The 23,076-nt window shown below is 43.2% G+C and overlaps 1 protein-coding gene across 4 annotated transcripts in view; it reads left to right on the forward strand.

Annotated features, from left to right (window-relative positions):
* The window catches only part of CPQ (carboxypeptidase Q), a 636,368-nt gene that overhangs the window by 236,625 nt on the left and 376,667 nt on the right, over nucleotides 1–23,076 (forward strand). For all 4 annotated transcript variants that reach the window (XM_073550429.1, XM_073550430.1, XM_073550431.1 and 1 more), the window contains one exon: nucleotides 21,115–21,322. In XM_073550429.1, the coding sequence (XP_073406530.1) occupies nucleotides 21,115–21,322 (208 nt within the window). The remainder of the gene's footprint in view (nucleotides 1–21,114; nucleotides 21,323–23,076) is intronic.

Below are 23,076 nucleotides of genomic sequence, written 5' to 3' on the forward strand. Positions count from 1 at the left end.
ATGATTTTACCACACGGGGAATGGCTTAAAACCCACCCCCCAAAAAAAGCAATTACTGGATTACTGTTTTTTATTAATTCTGCCTCCCAAAAATCGCAATAAGTGATCAAAAGACGTCATGTGTCCGAAAATGGTACCAATAAAAATGTCAACTTGTCCCGCAGAAAACAAGCCCTCATATGACTCTGTCAGTCAAAATATGGAAAAATTATTGCTATCATAATATGGCGAAGCAAGTTTTTGCAGTAAAAAGTGTCTTTTAGTGTGTGACAGCTGCCAAACATAAAAACCCGATATAAATCTGGTATCGCTGTAATCGCACCGACCCGAAGAATAAAGTCGCCTAATTGCTTATACCGCACAAGTAACAGCATAAAAAATAAATAAAACCAATTTTTCACCTGCTGTTAATTTTTTTATTCTGCCTCTCAAAGATCTCGGTAAGCCACTGCGCACATTTATCATTCAAACATCATTCAAACCGAACCCACGGCAGAAGATTCCCTATAATAAGGCAGATGCAGACACTGTAGAGGCTGTCTGACCACCTATGATCTAGCGGTGTCCATCTTTTTAGGTGTGCATATAAGCACTGTCGGCCACAGTTTTGTTTACCTCTGAAAAAAGGACAGCACTGAATAGAGGCCAGACTGAGTCCAGAGTTACATTACATTACAACAAATGGATTCCTTGGAGGTCTCATCTGAATCACCTCACTCGGAGCTTTAGATGTAAACTCCGATTTAAGTGCTCAGCATAGAACGCTGGATAAAAGTGATCTCAAATGTTATGTAAAATGTTTCCTACAAAAGCTTCAAATTAATCAACAAAAAAAGCAAGTTCCCTCTTAGTTCCATCATCTCTTAATGGAAATATAGGGGGTTCCACATTATTGGTAGAACAAAGGCTTAGGAAAAACGCTATAGTGCCTCGCCCCACAAAAGAAATTCAGCAAATTCTGCACTCCCAAATCTAAATGCCCCCCTAAATTCTGAGCACCAAAGTGTGTCTAAACCACAGTTAGCATCAACATGTTTGGCTTTTCCTGTGCAAATGAGAGCTCACCAAATTTACAGGTACATTTCTCCAGAAGCATGAGCTGGGCACCACAACGTACTGAGCACTACAACATACTGGTCACTACAATGTACTGGTCACTACAATGCAGCAACATCCACTGCTGCTTGTTTCTGGAAGACACCCATGGAGTCAAAATAGTCACTACACCGTTAGATAAATTCCCAAGGGAGTATAATTTCCAAAATGGGGTCACTTGAGGGGTGATTCTGCTCTTCTAGCATTTAGGCGTTCTGTATATGGAGTCATACATAGTTACATATGTTGAAAAAAACCTAGGTCCATCAAGTTCAACCTTTACCCACCAGTTGTGCATTTTGTCACTAAATTAACTATAAGCCGCAATGTTTTGTGTGTTGAGGAAATATCCCATCCCTTTTTTAAAAGCTATTACTACCTTTTGTGGTCAGGCATTCTACAGTCTGATCACTCTAACTGTTAAGAACCCTTTCCTATTTAGCTGTCGGAATTGACTTTCTTCCATCCGTAATTAGTGCCTCCTGGTCCTAAGAATTGTCCTTGGATGGAAAGTCATGCGCTAGTCCTTTGTACTGACCGCACATACATGTAAATGAGATCCCCTCCAAGGCGTCTTTTTTCCAAGCTAAACAAGCACAACTTTTCCAACCTCTCATCATATGAGAGGCCTTCCATCCATTATAATCATCTAGTTGCTGCCTTTGAACTGACTCTAATTTTTGAATATCCTTTTTTAAATGTGGAGCCCAATACTGGATCCCATATTCTAGATGTGGCCTCACATGATGAGTCTGCAAACAATTGTAGCAAAATGTGCGCTACAAGATGAAAATAGCGCTCCTTCCTGCCTGTGTCTCTCTGTATGGCTAAGCAGTACTGTACAGCCACATATAGAGTATTTTCACATTCAGCAAAAAATTGTGGGACAAATTTTGGTCCCATTTTTACCCGTTTTCCAGTGTGGAAATGTAAAATCTGGGGCTAAAACTAAATTTTGGTGGTAAAAATGTAATTATTTTTCTTCACTGCTCAATGGTATAAAATTCTGTGACACACCTGTGGTGTCAATATGATCACTGCACTCGTAGATGAATTCATTGAGATGTGTAGTTTGTAAAATGGGGTCACTTATGGGGCGGGGTTCTGCTATTCTGGCACCTCAGGGGCTCTACGAATGTGACATGGCACCCTCAAACCAGTGCAGCAAAATCTGAACTCCAATATGGTGCTCCTTCCCTTCTGAGCTTTGCACTGTGCCTCAAAAGTAGTTTTCGGCCACATATGAGGTATTGGTGTACTCAGGAGAAATTGCACAACAAATTTTGGGGTCCATTTTCCCCTGTTAACCTGGTGAAAATAATTAATGGGGCTACAAAACATTTTTGTGGGAAAAAAAGTGATTTTTTTTCATGTCTCAACGTTATTAACTAATGTGAAGCAGCTGGGGGTTCAAGGTGCTCACCACACATTCCTTGAGGGGGGGTTTCAACTGTTTAGGCATATCAGGTTATCTCCAAATGCGACATGACAATGCACCTGCAGAACGTTCCATCAAAATCTACATTCCAAAACTACATCCTTTCTGAGCCCTGTCATTCGCCCAAACTGTAGTTTCACCCCACATATGGGGTATCTTCGTACTTAGGAGAAATTGCACAACAAATTTTGGGGGGGCTATTTTTCCAGTTAGCCTTTTGAAAATAAAAAAATTGTGGCTAAAAAATATTTTTGTGTGGAAAATGTGATTTTTCTTTTTTTATTTTCACCACTCAACGTCATAAATGAAGCACCTGGGGGTTTAAGGTACTCACCACACATCAAGATAAGTTCCTTGAGAGGTCTAGTTTCTAAAATGGTGTCACTTGTGGGGAGTTACCACTCTTTAGGCACATAAGGGGTTCTCCAAACTCAACATGGCGTCCCCTAATGATTGCAGCAAGTTTCTCATTCAAAAAGTCAAATGGCACTCCTTCCATTCCGAGCCTTGCCGTGTGCACAAACAGTAGCTTTCCTCCACATTTTGGGTATCAGCATACTCAGGAGAAATTGCAGAACAAATTTTATTGTGCATGTTCTAATTTTCCCCTGTTACCCTTGTGGAAATAAAAAAAAATTTGAGCTGAAAGAACATTTTTTGTGGTAAAATGTGATTTTTTTTTTTTTATTATTTTCACGTCTCACTCTCAATATAATAAACGTCTGTGAAGCACCTGATGGTTCATGGTGCTCACCACACATCTAGATAAGTTCCCTGAGCGGTCTAGTTTCCAAAATGGTTTCACTTGTGAGTGGTTTCCACTGTTTAGGCACATCAAGGGCTCTCCAAACGCAACATGTTGTCAGCTAATTATTCCATCAAATTTTACATTAAAAAAGTTAAATGGCGCTCCTTCTTTTCCGAGCCCTGTTGTGTGCCAAAACAGTAGTTTTCGCCCACATATGAGGTATCGGTGTATTAAAGAGAAATTGGACAGCAAGTTATATTGTGCAATTTCTCCTTTTATCAATGTGAAAATGCAAAATTTGGAGCTAAAAAACATTTTTGTGTGAAAAATGATTTTTTTTTATTTTCATGACTCAGCGTTATAAACTTCTGTGAAGCACCTAGGGGTTCATGGTGCTCACCACATATCTAGATAAGTTCCCTGCCTAGTTTCCAAAATGGTGTCACTTGTGAATGGTTTCCACTGCTTAGGCCTGTTTCACACATCCGTTTGCGTCCATCAGTCAAAATCTTCAGTCTTGCAAAAAAAACGGATCCGCCATTTTTCTTGGCGGATCCGTTTTTTTTTCCATTGAGTTGCATTACCGGCGGATCTTGACGGATGGCCATCCGTGGGATCCGTTTTTTTGCAGATCTGCCAAAATTTTGACGTCTGCCGACATGCCCGAACGGACACTGCAACGTTTTTTTGGGCGGCAGGATCCTCACTGCGCATGCCCGAAAGACTTCACTCAGCCGGAAATTTAACCCTAAACTCTGTTCTGGCGGCTGAAAAATTCTCTCTCTCTCTCTCTCTCCCTCTCTCCCTCTCCCTCTCCCTCTCTCTCTCCCTCTCTCTCTCTCTCCTTCCCCAGGCAGCGGTTCCTTTAAAATTCTTCCTTTGACGGATCCGTTAAAATAACGGGCCGGTGACAAACGTTGTAGTCAGTACAGGAACGGATCCGCCATTTTAGCGGATTTAGACTGAACAAAACAACTGATGTGTGAATCAGGCCTTAGGCACACCAGGGGCTCTCCAAACGCGACATGGCGTCTGCTAATTATTCCAGCAAATTTTACATTCAAAAAGTCAAATGGCGCTCCTTCCCTTCCGAGCTCTGCTATGTGCCCAAACAGTGGCTTTTCCCCAGATATGAGGTATCTGCTTATTCAGGAGAAACTGCACAACAAATTTCAGGGTCCATTTTTTCCTATTACCTTTGCGAAAATAAAAACAATTTGGGTCTAAAGTAACATTATTGTGAAAAAAGTTAAATGTTAATTTTTTCCTTCCACATTCCATTAATTCTTGTGAAGCACCTGAAGGGTTAATAAGCTTTTTGAATGTGGTTTTGAACAACTTGAGGGGTGTAGTTATTAGAATGGTGTCACTTTTGAGTATGTTCTGTCATTTCGGCCCCTCAAAGTCACTTCAAATGTGATGTGGTCCCTAAAATAATGGGTTTGTAAATTTTGTTGGAAAAATGAGAAATGGCTGGCGAACTTTTAACCCTTATAACTTCCTAACAAATAAAAATGTTTAAAAAAATTATTCTGATGTAAAGTAGACATGTGGGAAATGTTATTTTTCAATTTACTATTTTGTGTGACATAATTCTGATTTAAGTGCACAAAAATTAAATTTTGACAATTGCAAAATTTGCCAAATGGTCGCCAAATTTCCGATACTTTCACAAATGCAAGTCATATTGAACAAATTGTACCACTGTCATGAAGTAAAACATGTCACGAGAAAGCAGACTCAGAATCAACGGGACACGTTGAAATCTTTGAAAGTCATAACCTCATGAAGTGACACTGATCAGATTTGTAACATTTGGCTTGGTCAGGAAGGTGAAAAAAGACTTTGTGGTGAAAGGGTTAAGTTGATTGTGCCAATAATTTTGCCCATTTTGGGGGGTTTTGTGTAAAATTGTCAATTTGCCTCTTCCGTTTTTTTGTGTTGTTTCAATGCACACAAAGAAATGCTTCATTTTCTGGAAGACTTTCAAGGGTGTCAATACTTTGGCCATGACTATATATACTGTAGATATATATTGTAGGGATCTGTACTCACTCGGCTGCGCTTGAGGTAGACACAGGAAGCGTTATTGCTGAAATGTCCAAGCAAGTTTATTAAAACTTCATAAACTGCTCTGGAGAGAAAAACAAACGAACAGCCTTTTCCGTCACAAAGTGAAAAGAAACAGGACACAAGTAGTCCATAAAGTACTGTGGGTCCGCCTGCTCAGGTTAGTGCCTTTAGCAACATACACTGGAGGTCTCCACACCTCCAGTCACAGACCCTGAATGAGAGACTCGGCCTCGATTTTATCTGCCAAACCACGCCCCTGAGGTTGGGATATGTGAGCGGTCATTCCCACCCGTCTCTTATGACTGCTCGTAAAACCCAGCCCTGGAGTGGCCAAATAACTCTGTCAGCACTACATGTGCTGGAGCATGCTTCCGAGCTCACATCACCGCAGCTAACAACCGCAATGACACATATCTCCTCTCAAGGACTCATCCGGCAGCCATCTTACATAATATATTTTTTTTTGTTGAGTGGTAAGTACCCTGTCTTCATGATCTATTAGGAGGTATGCCCGTATAGAAGTTCCTCCACCTAGATCTCCCAAAAAGAAAGTTTTGCTGTAACAGCATTAGAACTAAATATTGCTATCCTTTGGACAACTAATCATGAATGGCTTCCATCTGAAACTCACAAAAGCCACAAAATAATAGGAGATATGGGGTTAGACAAATGATTGCCATGCAAAACCATTTTTTTGTAAGGATGCCAGAAGCCACATCTATGGCCAAACGTGGTTTTCTCTAAAAGGTGTCGATCGTCACCCACAAGGATTGGAGATAGATGTGGATTCCGTGACGGCATAATCCTTTTCTTGTCACCCAGCCTAAATTGTTATTCATGACACATGATGATTTTCATGTCATTACCACATGCACCATATGGTTCTCTAGGAAAAGCTCTATATGGTGCCATATGGAACCGTATCCCAGTCTAATCTTTCTTGTAATTATTTGGCAGCACAAATGGAATGTACAAATGTCAGGATTAGAAAGGGGCCTCCCCCCCTGTTGCAGGTTGATGGATTCGCGTGTGTTTTTTTTTTCTGACCTTTTTAGATTTTCCTTATTTCAGGTAGAACAGTGAATGGGATTGGCGCAGCAATTTGAATTCCTCCCTTTAGTTTGCAGAAAATTGCCATTCTCTATGTGCCAGCCGTCTGTCATCGATATCATCTGTAGTATCTGTAGTCTCAACCTGGATGTATGACTCTTCCAGAATAATTTAATGAGCCATCTGGTAATATTTTTCAATCTTTAGTACAGAATCTTCAGAAAGAGGATAAAACCATCATGTTTTCTTTGCATCACAAGTCGAAATGTTTACTTCTGTGCCTCAAGACGGTGCCATTAACACTTCAGACATATTTTCTGCCGCGCGCAATCTTCACACGCATTTTCTAAGGGAAGAGATGGCATCACATCAAAACCGACACAAAATAGACTCTAGTGCTGTCAGATTGCATCGTATGGTTTTTTGTCTATGATGTCTAATGTTGGCACAGCAGGAAAAAGTTGTTGTATCAGTAAAACTTTATTGTGACAAATCATTTGCAAGTTACAAAGGGTTGGGGGGGGGTAGAAATAATTTTATATGATGTAAAACCCATATTCAGAAATGTATGAATATGAACAGATTCAACATAGGATATTAAAGAAGTACTCCCGCCAATGTTTTTATCCTCTTACTATGTTGCAGTCCTCATAATATACAGCACTGTGTACTTACAATTGCTCATTTTGCCTTTCTACCCAGCTAATTCTTCTCTTGTCCATTAGGTCTATGACATCACGTGATTAAAACTGACTATGAATCCTCCTAAGCTCTTTGCGGAAACAGGAAGTCTCTTTTCCCTGCATGAGTCATTCCCCTCTTCAACTTCTAACCCAGCTGCTCCTTCCTCCTTCTTGTCAGGGATTTTGCAGTAATGTAGAATTGTAATTCTAAAGATGGGTCATTCATTTTAGAAGGATTCATAGTCTGTTTTTAATTACGTGATGTCATAGACCTAAAGGAAAAGAGAACAATAAACTGGGCAGAAAGGCAAAATGAGCAATTGTAAGTACACAGTGCTGTATAATATGATCATTGCAATATAGTAAAATGAGAACAGTTTTGATGGGAGAAGGGCTTCTTTAAGGGCTTCACCTAAATCAGACCGACTTGAGGTACACAGTTAGGATCCCAGTCATTCCATGTCAGACAGCAGTGGCATCGCTGTCACCTATAACTTTGGGACAGGTGTACACACTTCCAACAGGTGTAGTCTTAAAGGAGTTGTGCCAGGAACAAAAGTAAATTTTAATCAACAGATCTTGGAATAAAAATAAACTCTACAATTGAATGTTTTTAAAAATAATGTTCCTGTGCTGAGATAATCTTATAAATGTGCCCCTGCTGTGTACTGTGTAATGGCTGTGTCTGACCATGCAGGAACATGGTCTAATCATACCACAGCTCCTGAGCAGGGGAGGATACAAAAGAGTATATAGATGGCACAGCAGAGGATCCCTGCCTGAAATTGTGTAATTGTGAGAACTTGTGTAATTGCAATAATTTTCTGGGAGAAATACCTCATTTTCTGGAACAATTTCAAGGGTGCCAACAGTTTGTGCCATGACTGTATATAAGAAGCAATGTGACATGAATTATTGTGTATTATGGAGTAACAAGGGGAGCAAATAAATAACCATAGAGATCAATATGCTCTACATTGTGGCTAGCTCCTACATAGAAAAAATGCATATATAGCCATAAAAAGAGGTAAAGAACACCAGTCCTTATTATTATTTATTTATATAGCACCATTGATTCCATGGTGCTGTACATGAGAAGGGGTTACATACAAATTACAGATATCACTTACAGTAAACAAACTAACAATGACAGACTGATACAGAGGGGAGAGAGGACCCTGCCCTTTCGGGCTTACATTCTACAGGATGGTGGGGAAGGAGACAGTAGGTTGGTGGGTTGCAGCAGTTCCGGTGTTGGTTGAGGTGATATCACCGGTAGTGGTGAGAGAGAAGGAGGTAGCGGGGTCATTGCAGGCTGTAGGCTTTCTTGAAGAGGTGGGTTTTCAGGTTCCGTCTGAAGGATCCAAATGTGGTTGATAGTCGGACTTGTTGGGGCAAAGAATTCCAGAGAATAGGGGCTATTCAGGAGAAGTCTTGGAGGCGGTTGGGTGAGGAGCGAATAAGTGTGGAGGAGAGAAGGAGGTCTTGGGAGGACCGGATATTACGTGAGGGAAGGTATCGCGAGATTAGTTCAAAGACATATGGGGGAGACAGGTTATAGATGGCCTTGTAGGTCAGTATTAGTGCACAATCCATGCAGCCAAAATGAAAAGAGAATGAAACAGCAAGTCACTCAAATGGAATAGTGACACGCCACAGGAGGTGAAATTGTCAATATTATAAAAGTACTAATATTTACAGTTGTGTTCAAAAGCCTACATACCCCAGCAGAATTTTTGCTTTCTTGGCCTTTTTTCAGAGAATATGAATGATAACACCAAAACTTTTTCTCCACTCATGGTTAGTGGTTGGGTGAAGGCATTTATTGTCAAACTACTGTGTTTTCGCTTTTTAAATCATAATAACAACCCAAAACATCCAAATGACTCTGATCAAAAGTTTACATACCCCATTTCTTAATACTGTGTATTGCCCCCTCTAACATCAATGACAGCTTGAAGTCTTTTGTGGAAGTTGTGGATGAGGTTCTTTATTTTCTCAGATGGTAAAACTGCCCAAACTTCTTGGCAAAAAGCCTCCAGTTCCTGAAAATTCCTGGGCTCTCTAGCATGAACTGTGCGCTTGAGATCACCCCAGAGTGGCTCAATGATATTGAGGTCAGGAGGCTGAGATGGCCACTCCAGAACCTTCACTTTGTCCTGCTGTAGCCAAAGACAGGTCGACTTTGCCTTGTGTTTTGGATCATTGTCATATTGGAACGTCCAAGTACGTCTCATGGTCAACTTCCGGGCTGGTGATTGCAAATTTGCCTCCAGTATTTGCTGATCACATGCTGCATTCATCTTTCCTTCAACTTTGACCAAGTTTTGTGTGCCTTTGTAGCTCACACATCCACAAAACATCAACCATCCACCTCCATGCTTTACAGCAGGACTGGTGTTACTTTCATCATAGGCCTTGTTGGCCTCTCTCTATCAGGATCCTGTCAGCGCCGGCGGCTGCCACGGCTGAACAGGGTAACTCACCCAGACTACGGGAGGACCCGGGGTCCGACACTGCAGGGAAAGTTCAGACAACAGGACCTGCGACACTGAAAGTAGTTTAGCAGTACAAGGACCTATGATCATGTGACCACAGGGGGCATGGCTTAGCGTCCCACTGCAGGATAGGGTTCTATTACAGGAATCCTGGAGCAAAGGCTAGGGAAACTCAGGTCAGACAAGCGGGGGTCATACACGGGGAAGACAGCGCGGTACCAGAGGAACAAGCAGAGAATAGTCAAAAAATAAGCAATGAATCATACGCAGAGATAGCAACGCAGTACAAGGGAGGCAGTCAGAGATTAGTCAGGTCCAAGGCAAAAGAGTCATACACGGGAATAGCAGAGCAGTACAAAAGGAACAGGCAGAACTCGTAACAGGGACAGAACCGGATCAAAATCAAGCAAGCATAAAGTATCACAGTCACAAAGCACACTAGGGTCACACACTCAGCCAAGGGTCTGCGTATAAGCGACGAGGAATGAGCCCACAATGAGGCTATAAAAAGCCTCCCAGAATCTCAGAGTGAGGCTGTCAGATAAACCTCTAAACTACCTGATCCCACAAACTCAGCAGATCATGACATTATCCCCCTCTCAATGGGGGGCCTCCGGACCCCCAGGCTTCTCAGGATGCCGGGCATGGAATGCACGAATCAGACGGTCAGCATGTACTGAACTAGCTGGTACCCATGACCGATCCTCCGGACCATACCCCCTCCAATGCACCAAATACTGCAAAGACCCCTGAACCCGCCTGGAATCCACAATATGTTGTACCTCAAACTCCATATGTCCCTCAACCAAGACTGGAGGAGGTGCAGTTTCAGTATCCTCCTTCACTGCCCCCAAGGGTTTAAGTAACGACCTATGAAAAACATTGTGGAGTTTAAAGGAGGGAGGAAGACGGAGGTGGTAGGTTACTTGGTTCACTACTTCGATGACCTCATAGGGACCAATACATTTAGGCCCCAGTTTGGCGAAGGGCAATCGAAGATTTATATTTCGTGTGGACAGCCACACCTTATCCCCACAAAGCAGTGCCTGAGCAGAATCCCTTTTCCTATCTGCAAAATGTTTATATCTCTCCTGAGCCTTGGCAATATTCAAACGAACCTTTGTCCATAGATCCTTGAGACGATTGACCCCGTCCTCTGCCCCCGGACAACCAGAATCTATCTGATAAAATTCGCCAAAATGAGGGTTGATCACATAATTAATAAAAAATGGTGACCTACCGGTAGATTGGTTTACCCGGTTGTTGAAGGCGAATTCTACTAATGGTAAGGCATCAGACCAGTCGCTCGGCAGGGAAGAAGTCAAGCACGGAAGAATTTGTTCAAGCGACTGGTTGGTGCGTTCAGTTTGTCCGTTGGTTTCTGGGTGATGCACTGAGGAAAAAGACAGAGATATCCCCAATTTTTTGCAGAAGGCCCGCCAGAATTTAGATACAAACTGAGTCCCCCTGTCTGACACAATATTTCTGGGAACTCCGTGTAAGGGTACCACCTGGGATAGAAAATGTCTAGAGAGTGTCTCTGCTGACGGTAAACTTGTCAAGGGTACGAAAGTTAGAAAACCTGTCCACCACTATCCAAATTTCAGTATTACCACGGGAAGGTGGAAGATTGGTGATGAAGTCCATGGACAATTGTGTCCATGGCCTTCCTGGGACTGGAAAAGGCACCAATTCCCCGACCGGCCGGCAACTAGAGCTCTTAGAACGGGCACAAATCCCACATGCTGCGACATATTTCTTTATATCTAAAGCCATTAAAGGCCACCAAAAGACCCTTGCCACTGCTTCTCTTGTGGCAGTTATACCAGGATGTGCACCCAACTTTGAATCATGGAACTCCTCCAGGAGTTTGTTGCACAAATGCTGCAGGACAAACAACTTGTCTATGGGTTTGGAGCTTGGAACCACAGATTGAGCCCCCACAATCTCTCGCTCCAATTCCGACGAGACCTCGGCAACCACGAGACTGGGTTGAATAATGGGGGACGGCGGATCAGGGGCGGATAACGGCTCAAAACTATGTGATAAGGCATTGGCCTTTACATTCTTAGACCCTGGCCGAAAGGTAATCGAAAACTGAAATCTGGAAAAAAAAAGTGACCAGCGGGCCTGCCTGGGAGTCAGTCTTTTAGCCGATTTGATGTACTCTAAATTTTTATGGTCAGTGATAACCGTAATAGGGTGAGCTGCCCCCTCCAAAAAATGCCTCCATTCTTCGAATGCCAATTTAATAGCCAAGAGCTCCCTATTGCCTACGTCATAATTTTTCTCCGCGGGAGAAAATTTCTTAGAAAAATAGGCACAAGGCCTGAGATTGATTAGGGAAGCCGGTCCCTGTGACAACACTGCCCCCACCCCCACCTCAGAAGCATCAACGTTGACCACAAATGGCATCGAAGGGTCGAGTTGAACCAGGATAGGAGCAGATGTGAAACAGTTCTTTAACATTAGAAATGACTGTTTAGCTAACGGGGACCAGTTCCTGACGTCTGCCCCTTTACAAGTGAGATCCGTGAGGGGTTTAGTTATCTGTGAGAACCCTTTAATAAACTTGCGATAATAATTCGCAAATCCCAAGAAGCGCTGGACCCACTCCACAATAGCTTGCACCTTCTTGGAATCCATGCGAAACCCCTGAGGTGAGATTATGAAACCTAAAAATGACAATTCTTGAACAAAGAATGAACATTTGTCGAGTTTGGCAAACCATTGATTTTCTTGGAGCATCTGGAGTACATTTTTAACATGTAACAGATGTGACTGTTCATCGGTAGAATATATCAGGATATCATCCAGGTATACAATTACAAAGCGGCCGATGAGGTCCGAGAACACAACATTGATAAAATTTTGGAAAATCGCTGGGGCATTACCAAGTTCTCAAATAGCCCCTCCGAAGTAAAAAAGGGGGTTTTCCACTCATCCCCTTCCCGTATCCTTATCAGATTATAGACCCCTCTGAGATCCAGTTTAGAGAACCATCTGGATCCCGAGAGCTGATTACAGAGGTCGGGAATCAATGGCAGGGGATATGTGTTCCTGACCGTGATTTTATTTAATTCCCGAAAGTCGAGGCAGGGACGTAGGCCGCCATCTTTTTTCTTAACAAAGAAAAATCCAGCTGCTACTGGAGAAACTGAAGGTCTTATGTGCCCCTTACGGAGACTTTCAGCAATATATTGTTTCATAGCTAGACGCTCCGGACCTGACAAATTAAACAAACGAGCTTTGGGCAATTTGGCTCTTGGAACAAGATCGATGGCACAATCAAATGGCATATGGGGTGGTAACGCCTCTGCCTCCCTTTCTGAAAAAACGTCCTCAAAGTCCTTTAGGTACTCTGGAACACCCTCCGGACTGACAGAAGACACAGTGACAGGTTTTAAAATTTTCACACAAGAAACAGATTTAAGGTCACAGTCAACACACTTGGACCCACACCTGACAATTTCCCACAATTCCCAGTCAATCACTGGAATGTGGCGTCAAAGCCATGGCATGCCCAAAACCAAACCTGCGGGCAATTTTTCCTTCACAAAACATTCGATTTCTTCCATGTGGGAAGAACCAATTTTCAACACAAATTTTTCAGACATAGGAAGAATCCCCGTTCGGGTGAGAGGAGACCACGGCTTTAAGTGGGGTATGAAGCCTGACTGTCCCTATCTGGTGTTGGGAAACGATATCAGAGCTGACCAGGTTGAGCGATGAACCACTGTCCACCAGTGCTGTAGAGAAAAAGCGATAATTGTCTACCAACAGTTCAACCTTAAGAAAAACCTTAGCACGTGAGGAAGAAAGAACCTGAAGGTCTGGGCAGCCTCCTCGATTGCTACCCAGACCTAGTCCTTTCCCGTCGCCTTGGAGGATGACGGACACAAGGGACACTCCTTTTTCCAGTGACCGGACTCTCCAAAGTAAAAACAGAGCTGTTTCTCCCGGTGACGTTTTCTCTCTTTTTCTCTGATGGAGGTGGCGCCAACTTCTATAGACTCAGGAGTGGCAGGTGCGATACCAGTCTCTTTGCTGCCAAAGAATAGAGATGTCTCGGACTGCATGATGCCCCTAGCCCGAAGCCTGCGGTCCATACGCACTGCTTGCGTAACGGCCTCCTCCAACGTGTCTGGTGGAGGGTGAAGGGCTAGTGCATCCTGGAGGCGTTCGGACAGGCCTCTGCGGAACAGACCCCGAAGGGCCGCATCATCCCACCAGATCTCTGCTGCCCAGCGGCGGAACTCCGCACAAAACCACTTAGCCGATCGTTTACCCTGACGCACACTCATGACCATATCTTCAGCCACACGTACCATGTCAGGTTCATCATATATGCGGCCCAGGGCATCAAAGAAGGCATCCACTGTCATTCTCTCGGGGGCAATGAGAGAAAGCCCATGCTTGGGGGGCACCCCGCAGAAGAGAAATAACAACCCCCACCCTCTGAAATTTGTCCCCAGAGGAACGGGTCCTTAAAAAAAAAGCTTACATCCTTCCCTGAAGGACCTAAATTCCTTTTTATCCCCTGAAAAGGAGTCGGGCAATTTGACCGGAGATTCAGGAGATACCACAAATATGTCCCTATTCCCGGGAGCAGGAGACCCTTCTGCCACAGCCCCTTGCACGGTGCCCACCAACTGCTGCTGTGTATGGGCCATCGTGCGCTGTTCCATATTGAGCCTTTGGAACATCTGGGTTAGATTCTTGACCTGATCAGCCAAAGCCTGCAGGGGATCCATAGTGCTAATTTACACAGAGAATAAACACAACTTTCCCAAACCCTAAAAAATGTGCGGTCACTTATAATATCAGGATCCTGTCAGCGCCGGCAGGCTTCCGCGGCTGAACAGGGTAACTCACCCAGACTACGGGAGGACCCAGGGTCCGATATTGCAGGGAAAGTTCAGACAACAGGACCTGCGACACTGAAAGTAGTTTAGCAGTACAAGGACCTACGATCATGTGACCACAGGGGGCGTGGCTTAGCGTCCCGCTGCAGGATAGGGTTCTATTACAGGAATCCTGGGGCAAAGGTTAGGGAAACTCAGGTCAGACAAGCGGGGGTCATACACGGGGAGGACAGCGCGGTACCAGAGGGACAAGCAGAGAATAGTCAAAGCGTAAGCAATGAATCATACACAGAGATAGCAACGCAGTACAAGGGAGGCAGTCAGAGAGTAGTCAGGTCCAAATCAAAAGAGTCATACACGGGAATAGCAGAGCAGTACAAAAGGAACAGGCAGAACTCGTAACAGGGACAGAACCGGATCAATACCAAGCAAGCATAAAGTATCACAGTCACAAAGCATACTAGGGTCACACACTCGGCCAAGGGTCTGCGTATAAGCGACGAGGAATGAGCCCACAATGAGGCTATAAAAAGCCTCCCAGAATCTGAGTGAGGCTGTCAGATTAACCTCTAAACTACCTGATCCCACGAACTCAGCAGATCATGACACTCTCCAAATGTAACATTTATGGTTGTGGCTAAAAAGTTCAATTTTGGACTCATCACTCCAAATTACTTTGTTCCAGAAGTTTTGAGGCTTGTCTCTGCCCTGTTTTGTGTATTGTAGTCAATATACTTTGTTGCATTTGCGCAGTAATGGCTTTCTTCCAGCAACTCGACCATGCAGCCCATTTTTCTTCAAGTGCCTCCTTATTGTGCATCTTGAAACAGTCACACCACTAGTTTTCAAAGAGTCCTGTATTTCAGCTGATGTTATTTGTGGGGTATTTTTTGTATCCCGAACATTTTTCCTTGCAATTGTGGATGAAATTTTTGTTGGTCTACCTGACCGTGGTTTTGTTTATACAGAGTCCCTGATTTTCCATTGACTGACATTATCAATTCCTTGGATAACTTTTTGTATCCCTTTCCTGTTTTATACAGTTCAGCAACCTTTTCCCATAGATCCATTGACAATTCACTCAGCTTTTATGCATACGAACACACACTGTGATTACAAGCAAGCAGGTCACAGGTGATGAGGTTACCTTTAGTAGCCATTCAAACCCATTTGTGTCAACTTCTGTGCATGTTATCAGGCCAAAATCACCAGGGTATGTAAACTTTTGATCAGGGTTATTTGGATGTTTTGAGTTGTCATTATGATTTGAAAAGAGAAACACAGTAGTTTGACATTAAATGGCTTCACCCAACCACTAACCATGAGTGGAGAAAAAGATTTTGTGTTATCATTCATAATCTCTGAAAAAAGACCAAGAAGGCAAAAATTCTGCCGGGGTATGTAAACTTTTGAACACAACTGTACATAGTAATTTTTTTCTAAATACACATCCCAAAACGTGCTATATAGGTGGAATGAAAAATATATATAAAGAGAGCAGAGTAGGTTGGGTTGTGTACAAATATAGAAAGAAATTTCCATCAGTGGGACAATAGTAAAGGTATATTATTTATGCCAAATCCTCCTATGATAGTGACGTTCACCCCCACGCGCGTTTCAGTGCTAGCCTTCTTCCAGGGGTGGTCTCACCTTAGACAAACCGCCTCTCTTAAACTGTCCATAAGACAGTCGGTATAGAGAGCTAATTAGTAGCTGGTGAATCATAGCAATCTTGCTGCACATGAAGTGTTTGCAACAAAGACGCCGATGCATAACAATAATGCCTAGGGGGTGCGACCCGACCGAGTCACGATCACGTGGTAAAATATATATGTTGCATAAGCAAAAGTAAAATAAAGATAAAAATTGTAGATCAACAATTTCGACAAATCTGTCATCCATAAGGTACAGAGTGTAAAATGTTAAATGTACTCCCAGATTCATATGCTATAGGAACAGCATGGTATCCATTTTCCCATCTGAGATAAACCAGTCCGTGAAACAAATATTCATCAAGTAAGCATGGACATTCTGCCATCTAGGATGTCTGTGTGAATATAAACAAATCAAACAATGAATAACATGTAAAAAAAAAGAATTAATCAAAAAGGAAAGATACCATAGATTCTAATCTTAAGAGGTGACACTTTAGAGAAGAGATGATCAGAGATATAGACACAATTAAGGGTTTGTTGTGGCTGCTAAGGGCCTTGGGTACCGTTACACCTAGCGATGCACCAGCGATCCCGACTAGCGATATGACGCGGTCAGGATCGCTGGTGCATCGCTAGGTAGTCGCTAGTGAGCTGCCACACAGGCAGATCTCACCAGCGACATCGCTGGGGACGGGGATCGCTACTTACCTGTCAGACGCGGCGATCCTGCGTCCTCCCGCCTGGCTCCACGCGTCGCTCGTCGGCGCCACAGGAAGTGCCGCAGGAAGTGACCGACGAGGAATGGTCCAGGAGCTTCTCGCGCGATCAGCGATAACCAGCGGGGGAGCCGGTCGGAGGTAAGTATCACATGCAGCGATATCGCTAGCAATATCGCTGCAACGTCACAAAATCGGTGACTTTACAGCGATATTGCTAGCGATATCGCAGTGTGTAACGGGGGCTTATGAGTATAACTTGTGGGAGACTCAGATAAACCATGTAGAAGCAGCTATGTCCTCTTCTTTTAGGCTATGATTTTATCTAGTGGGAGACTCAGATTAACAATGTAGAAGCAGCTATGTCCTCTTCTTTTAGGCTATGATTTTATCTAGAGGGATACTCAGATTAACAATGTAGAAGCAGCTATGTCCTCTTCTTTTAGCTGGGTTGCATAATACACAGGGACACTTATTACATGGCTTATAAATAGTAATATTGTATATTTACTTATCCATTAAATAAGTCATCAATAGCAGATCCAACACTATACACCCTTACTCATCTTCTGTTATTTGCTCTGCTGACAGTCACTGTAGGGTACTGAGGATTAACTCCTATACTTTAGCACAGTGTTGCTCTGTGCAATATTCACAGCTGATGCAATGGACTGCCAGGATCTGATATGGATGGCCTGTCTTAAGAAGTCATCAGTATCATTTCACCAGACAACCCCTTTAAGGAATGCTTTACCTGCCCCTACACCATTTATTTCAGTTATGATCCCCTTCCTAGATTCACTGATGTCTATCATTAAAAATACATATAATACAACTTCTTTCTCCTTCCATTATTTGATCCGGCATTGAAGATCTTGGAAAGTTGCCAGTTGTCTACTTTCCGAAAATATATGGGTATGGCGGTCTAATATGATTTTTAAAAATGATAGGTTATTTTTAGTTTGTCAAAAATGTGAAAACTGTCCTCCTTGTCAGGGTTAAATCTGTCACATGCACTAAGTATGAGTCAGACAGTCTCTGCACGGGAAAGTAGTTTGGTTATGTTCTGTAACTTGACAATTTTTCAATTAATTTTATTTTAATGGGATATTATTTTGCAGGAACACATTGCATATATTAGCTCAGTCAGGATTCTTCTACAGTAAACTGTTTTATAATGAAATTTTCTGAGAGTAATGCCTGCCTTCAATTAGCTTACTAAATATCAAGTCACAAAGTGCCTGCTCCGTTTTTTTTTTTAACTCAACTCATTTTGTGAGGATTCACGTCCTTATGGATGAACGCTTTTATGCTGATTTCTTTCTTGTCTCCTTAATAGAGTAATTTGGAAATGTAGAAAGGACTATAGATGTTTGTCCTGTAACGTTACATTATATACATTGCAGTGCAGCGGTAGCACCCTATTCAGAGATGAGGCAGTGACCCAGCAAAGTTCAAAGCAAAACGTCTCTTTAATGTTCAACTCACAGTACACAACATCCTCCGAATCGCAACCGGGAACGATATCCTCCAGTTTGCAGCCAATAAACACGCCAGTCCACCTCGGAGACCTGTTGCCATGGGCGACTGCAACGCCATGTACAATGTCTTTTTAATGTTAAACTCACAGCAATACACAGTACACAACATCATCTGGATCACAGCCGGGAACCATATCCTCCAGGTTGCAGCCAATAAACACGCCAGTCCACCTCAGAGACTAGTTGCCATGGGCGACCGCACCGCTATGTACCCTGTGGGGGCCATGCCTTGCAGCTGCCTTGGCTGTTTGGCTCTGCTTGCCTGTGTTGCCTCACACAGGTGGAGCTCTGCAGAGCCTCTTGCTCTGTACTCCAGCCAACACGAGGCTGACACTGACTCAACCTGACACACCCAAACCCTTCACTGCAGGGTTTTAACTGAAACCTGTGGCCTCCGGCCACATGGAAAGCCCGGCCGGGAATGAAACGGACTGCACCACTAGCATGCTGTAGTCCGTTTCAAAACACAAAAGCCCAGAGCAGGTTTTCTTAAATCTGCCTTGGACAAAAAGTTTGCCCAAGACTAATACTTTTTATTCTGCATTGCAATCACACCTAGGTCTGTGACTGCAATCCACTCCCATGGCCTCAATACGCCTCCGTGCACATCCAGGGGGGAACACAGCGACCCCCTACATGTGACACCGGTTACTGCCTCACAATATATAATAGTAGTGTATATATTTTCTTATTTAGGATGATTTCCTGCCTTTTTATTATGTGTATGTGACTCATTATACACGAGTTACTTGTGATAATTTGTATTTTTATTACTTTTACTTTAAAAGCCCTTTAGTCCATTATTATTAATTATAGATCTTGGGAGATTATACAATATTCTGAAAAGATTGACAGTAATAGAAAATGTACAAAAGAGATCTGTAAGGAGAGAGAACATGCAAAATATCTCCCTTCATTTTTAAAAGGGGTGGTAACATGAGGAAAAGTCCCTTTAACTGCTCCTGGCAGTCACTGTACAGTCTCATCTTTCTGTTTCCATTTACAGCTTTCACCCATTCTTTACCCTTAAAAATAAGGTGTCTTAATTTCATACTTCCTAAATTGGTTATTCCCGCTTTATTTTCTTTTGGGGGTGTTTCAGATTCCAGATTATTTCTTGCCGTTCTAGAATAGAAGCATTTGCCAGTCTGTCATCATTTTAGGAAAGTTTGATAATAGAATGTAGCAGTTTTATTGTGTTGCTATTGTATTGTTATTCATAGATTGATAGTTTCAAGGTTGAAAAAAGGCACAAGTCCATCAATTTTAACCTATCGCCTAACATGTTGATCCAGAGGAAGGCAAAAGCCCCATGAGGCAGATGCTAATTGCCTCATATTAGAGGAAATCTGTCACTGGGTTTTTGCTATCCCATCTGAGAGCAACATAATATAGGAGCAGTGACCCTTAATTGTCACTATATGTAACGATCCAACGGGGGGGGGGCGGTCAGCGGATGGCACGATACGCAACGGGATGGAAATGAGAAGGAAGGCAGGCCCTACTGATAGGGAATGAGGGATGGAGACCACCTGAGCTCATACATGAGTCTGTCCCTGCACTCTCCTAATGCCCTAAGTGGGTCCTTCCCCCCCATTTCCATCAGGAACCTCGCTGTCACATAGCACTGCTTGGCTAGTGCACTGGCCGGCAAGGGCGTTAGCCTCACCACTGCAGATGGAATAACACAGGGGACAGTGACAAATACGAGACAGACGAGGAAAGAACATCAAACTTAGCTTAATAGCCTCCTCTGCTGCAAAGCACAGCAGAAGAAAGGCACCCAGACCACAAACTCCACGAAACCAGCAGCTTCACCACTGTAGCCAGCGAGCTCCTTACTCCAGGCTTGGTCAACACAGATTGCTTTATCACCAGCAGTCAGCTGATGCGTCAGGTGACTATTTAAAGGATGATGGAAGTGGTCACCACCCACATCAGCTGACGGAACAATTGCAACAGAATGCCAGCAAGGGAAACCAACATTAACCCCTCGCTGGCCTGAAAGGAAAAAAACTACATTTAAAACATAGTGGAACCAGAGCTGTCACGAATCCAAAAACGGATTGTGACATTAATCCATTGATGTATCACTTACTGGGCTGCTTGATATCATTTTGATAAAATCCCCGTTTTATCTGCTGCAGATCTAGCAGTGCTTTTAAAATGCTGAGCTCTATATAACCCCGCCCAGACAAGTGATTGGCTGCTCTCTGCCCATATACAGTGTACATAGAAAGCTGCCAATCATAGGTGGGGGTGGGGTTACACAGAGCTCAAGAATATGAAGAACTATATGGCAGTAGGTTTGGTAGTCCTCTAGTGATCATCTCCTGCTGATAAAACATTGATTATATCAGAACTACACTCATTACTGCCCATTAAGAGGCACATCAATGGAAATCTTCAGCAGAGGCTGGACAGATATCTGTTGGAGATGATTTTGTGACTCCTGCATTGAGCAGAGGGTTGGACTCGATGACCCTTGACGTCCCTTCCAACTATTAATATTCTATGATACTTCACTGGAATCAAGGTCTCTGTCTCTACATTACGCTGTTATCAGTGTAGATGGCAAGAACCTGGTGACATATTCCCTTCAGACTCCAAATATGTCAATCAGACTGGTTTTCTGGATTAACAACCCATCACACAATCTAGTTTCCATAACTTGTAATAGTAGTACCTGTAACCTGGAATATTATAGATAGCATAATTAATTCAGATGAACAGACAGCTCTTTCTCTTGCAGCCCGCACACAGGATGGCAGGATTATGAGAGCGGTGTCCAGAAGATCCCCACCGCCTGCATTACAATTGAAGATGCTGAACTCATGGCCCGACTGGCAGCCCGCGGTGTTAAAATTGTTGTCAATCTCAATATGGGAGCGGTCCAGCATCCAGATGCCGATTCATTCAATACAGTGGCAGAAATTGTTGGGAGCAAATATCCGGAACAGGTATGTGAGTAGGCGAGCAAATAATACAAAAGTCGGATCACGCAGTCTGCGGCCTGATCTTCTGTGCTGGAAAAGTTTCATTTTTCATTTGATAACATTTTGGATGCAACTTTTAACTCCTCAGTTTGATATAATATCTGATGCATAAAATATCTGACAGTCACATTTACAGTTCTGTACAACCCCTGAGATGTAGACGTTCATAGCCTTGTGTTTTTTGATGTTTGGGGTCTTAACAACCACAGACCTCCGATTCATACACAATCATTGGGAAAGAATAGGAGCCACGTTTCCACACCAGTTTGGCACCTCACCGGCCCTTATAAAATCCGTGTGGTCTGCCTTCATTGTAGGTACACCGCTGATTGTCTTCTTTTTGTGGAGGAAAATCTCTGTAATACAAGACCATGCACCAGCACCATATGGCAGCATTACATAATATGGAGACATAGGGACGCAGGCACTGTGCACACAGATCTATCATATACGTGAGGTCTATCCATATTCTTCTCCTTTTTGTGCTATATCTAAGAATAGTTTCCATTAATTCAATATCTATTTGGAGTTTCAACTTGTGAAAGGCGAACATCACATTTCCTTCTGCTCTAGCAGGCTGCCATGTTGGGGATTCTAACTCCGAGTGATAAGTAGCCTTGCCTTTGTGTGATAATCCCAGCTTACACCTTGTGGACATAGGACCCATAGTTTAATAGTGTTTAATGTTGAAGGTCGACTTTAAAGGGTACTCACATATCCAAGATCCTATCCCAATATGTAGTAGGTGTAATAATAATAATATTAGCAAATGCCTCCAATTAGAGGTATAGTATAGTTCTACTGATTCGCTATGTCTCTTTCTCATGTGCAGGCATTGCAGGACCTTAGGTATCCCTGGTTACAACCACTAAAAACTAGCTAACTAACTGTCACTTTATCAGTGGACGTAACCATGGATACCCAAGGTCCTGCAATGTCAAGATACTAGTGGAGACAACTGGACACCAGTGGCTAGGTCAAAGAGACTACAGACACAGTGGGTTGCGCAAGCAATATTGTATTAATGATCTGAATGCAATATAGCATATAAGTCCAGATAAATGTTCAGTCAATATGATAAATGGTAATAGCAGAGCTGATACTCTGCGACACAGCATGCAAAGTCACTGAGCAATGCGGGCACAAGACACAGACTCTTGCAGGGCGGAGGAACACACTAGCTGACTGGAGTTCTTACTTCACCGCAGGTGTAGTCAGGCAGAGGTTCCTGAAGTCAAGTGTTCAGCAATCACTCGGTCAGCAGGCAGGGATCCAGACGTGCAGGTTGGCAGAGGACTCCGCCGTTAAGAGAGGACCAACAGGGATAGTAAGTCCAGGCTTGGGACTGCAGAGGCACAAAGTCCAATACATAATACACAAGCAATGAATCAGAGCAGGTGCTGGCTTTATATACAGCTTTGGCAGGAAGCAAGATGGCCGACGTGGAAACATCAAGATCCATGTTAACTAAGGGCAAGTCTAAGGGCAAGAGAAACAGATTCCAGGACTAGATGGCCGACGTGGAAACATCAAGATCCATGTTAACTAAGGGCAAGTCTAAGGGCAAGAGAAACAGATTCCAGGACTAGATACTGACATTACTCCCACCTCAAGAACGGCCTCCGGACGACCCTAAACCAGGCTTGCCAGGGTATCTTTGATGGAACTGCTCAATCAGTCGGGAGGCGTTAATATTATCCACGGGTTCCCAGGAATTC

Source organism: Dendrobates tinctorius, unplaced genomic scaffold (genome assembly GCF_039654945.1).
Source record: "Dendrobates tinctorius isolate UK_male_01 unplaced genomic scaffold, ASM3965494v1 ptg000165l, whole genome shotgun sequence".
NCBI lineage: Eukaryota > Metazoa > Chordata > Amphibia > Anura > Dendrobatidae > Dendrobates > Dendrobates tinctorius.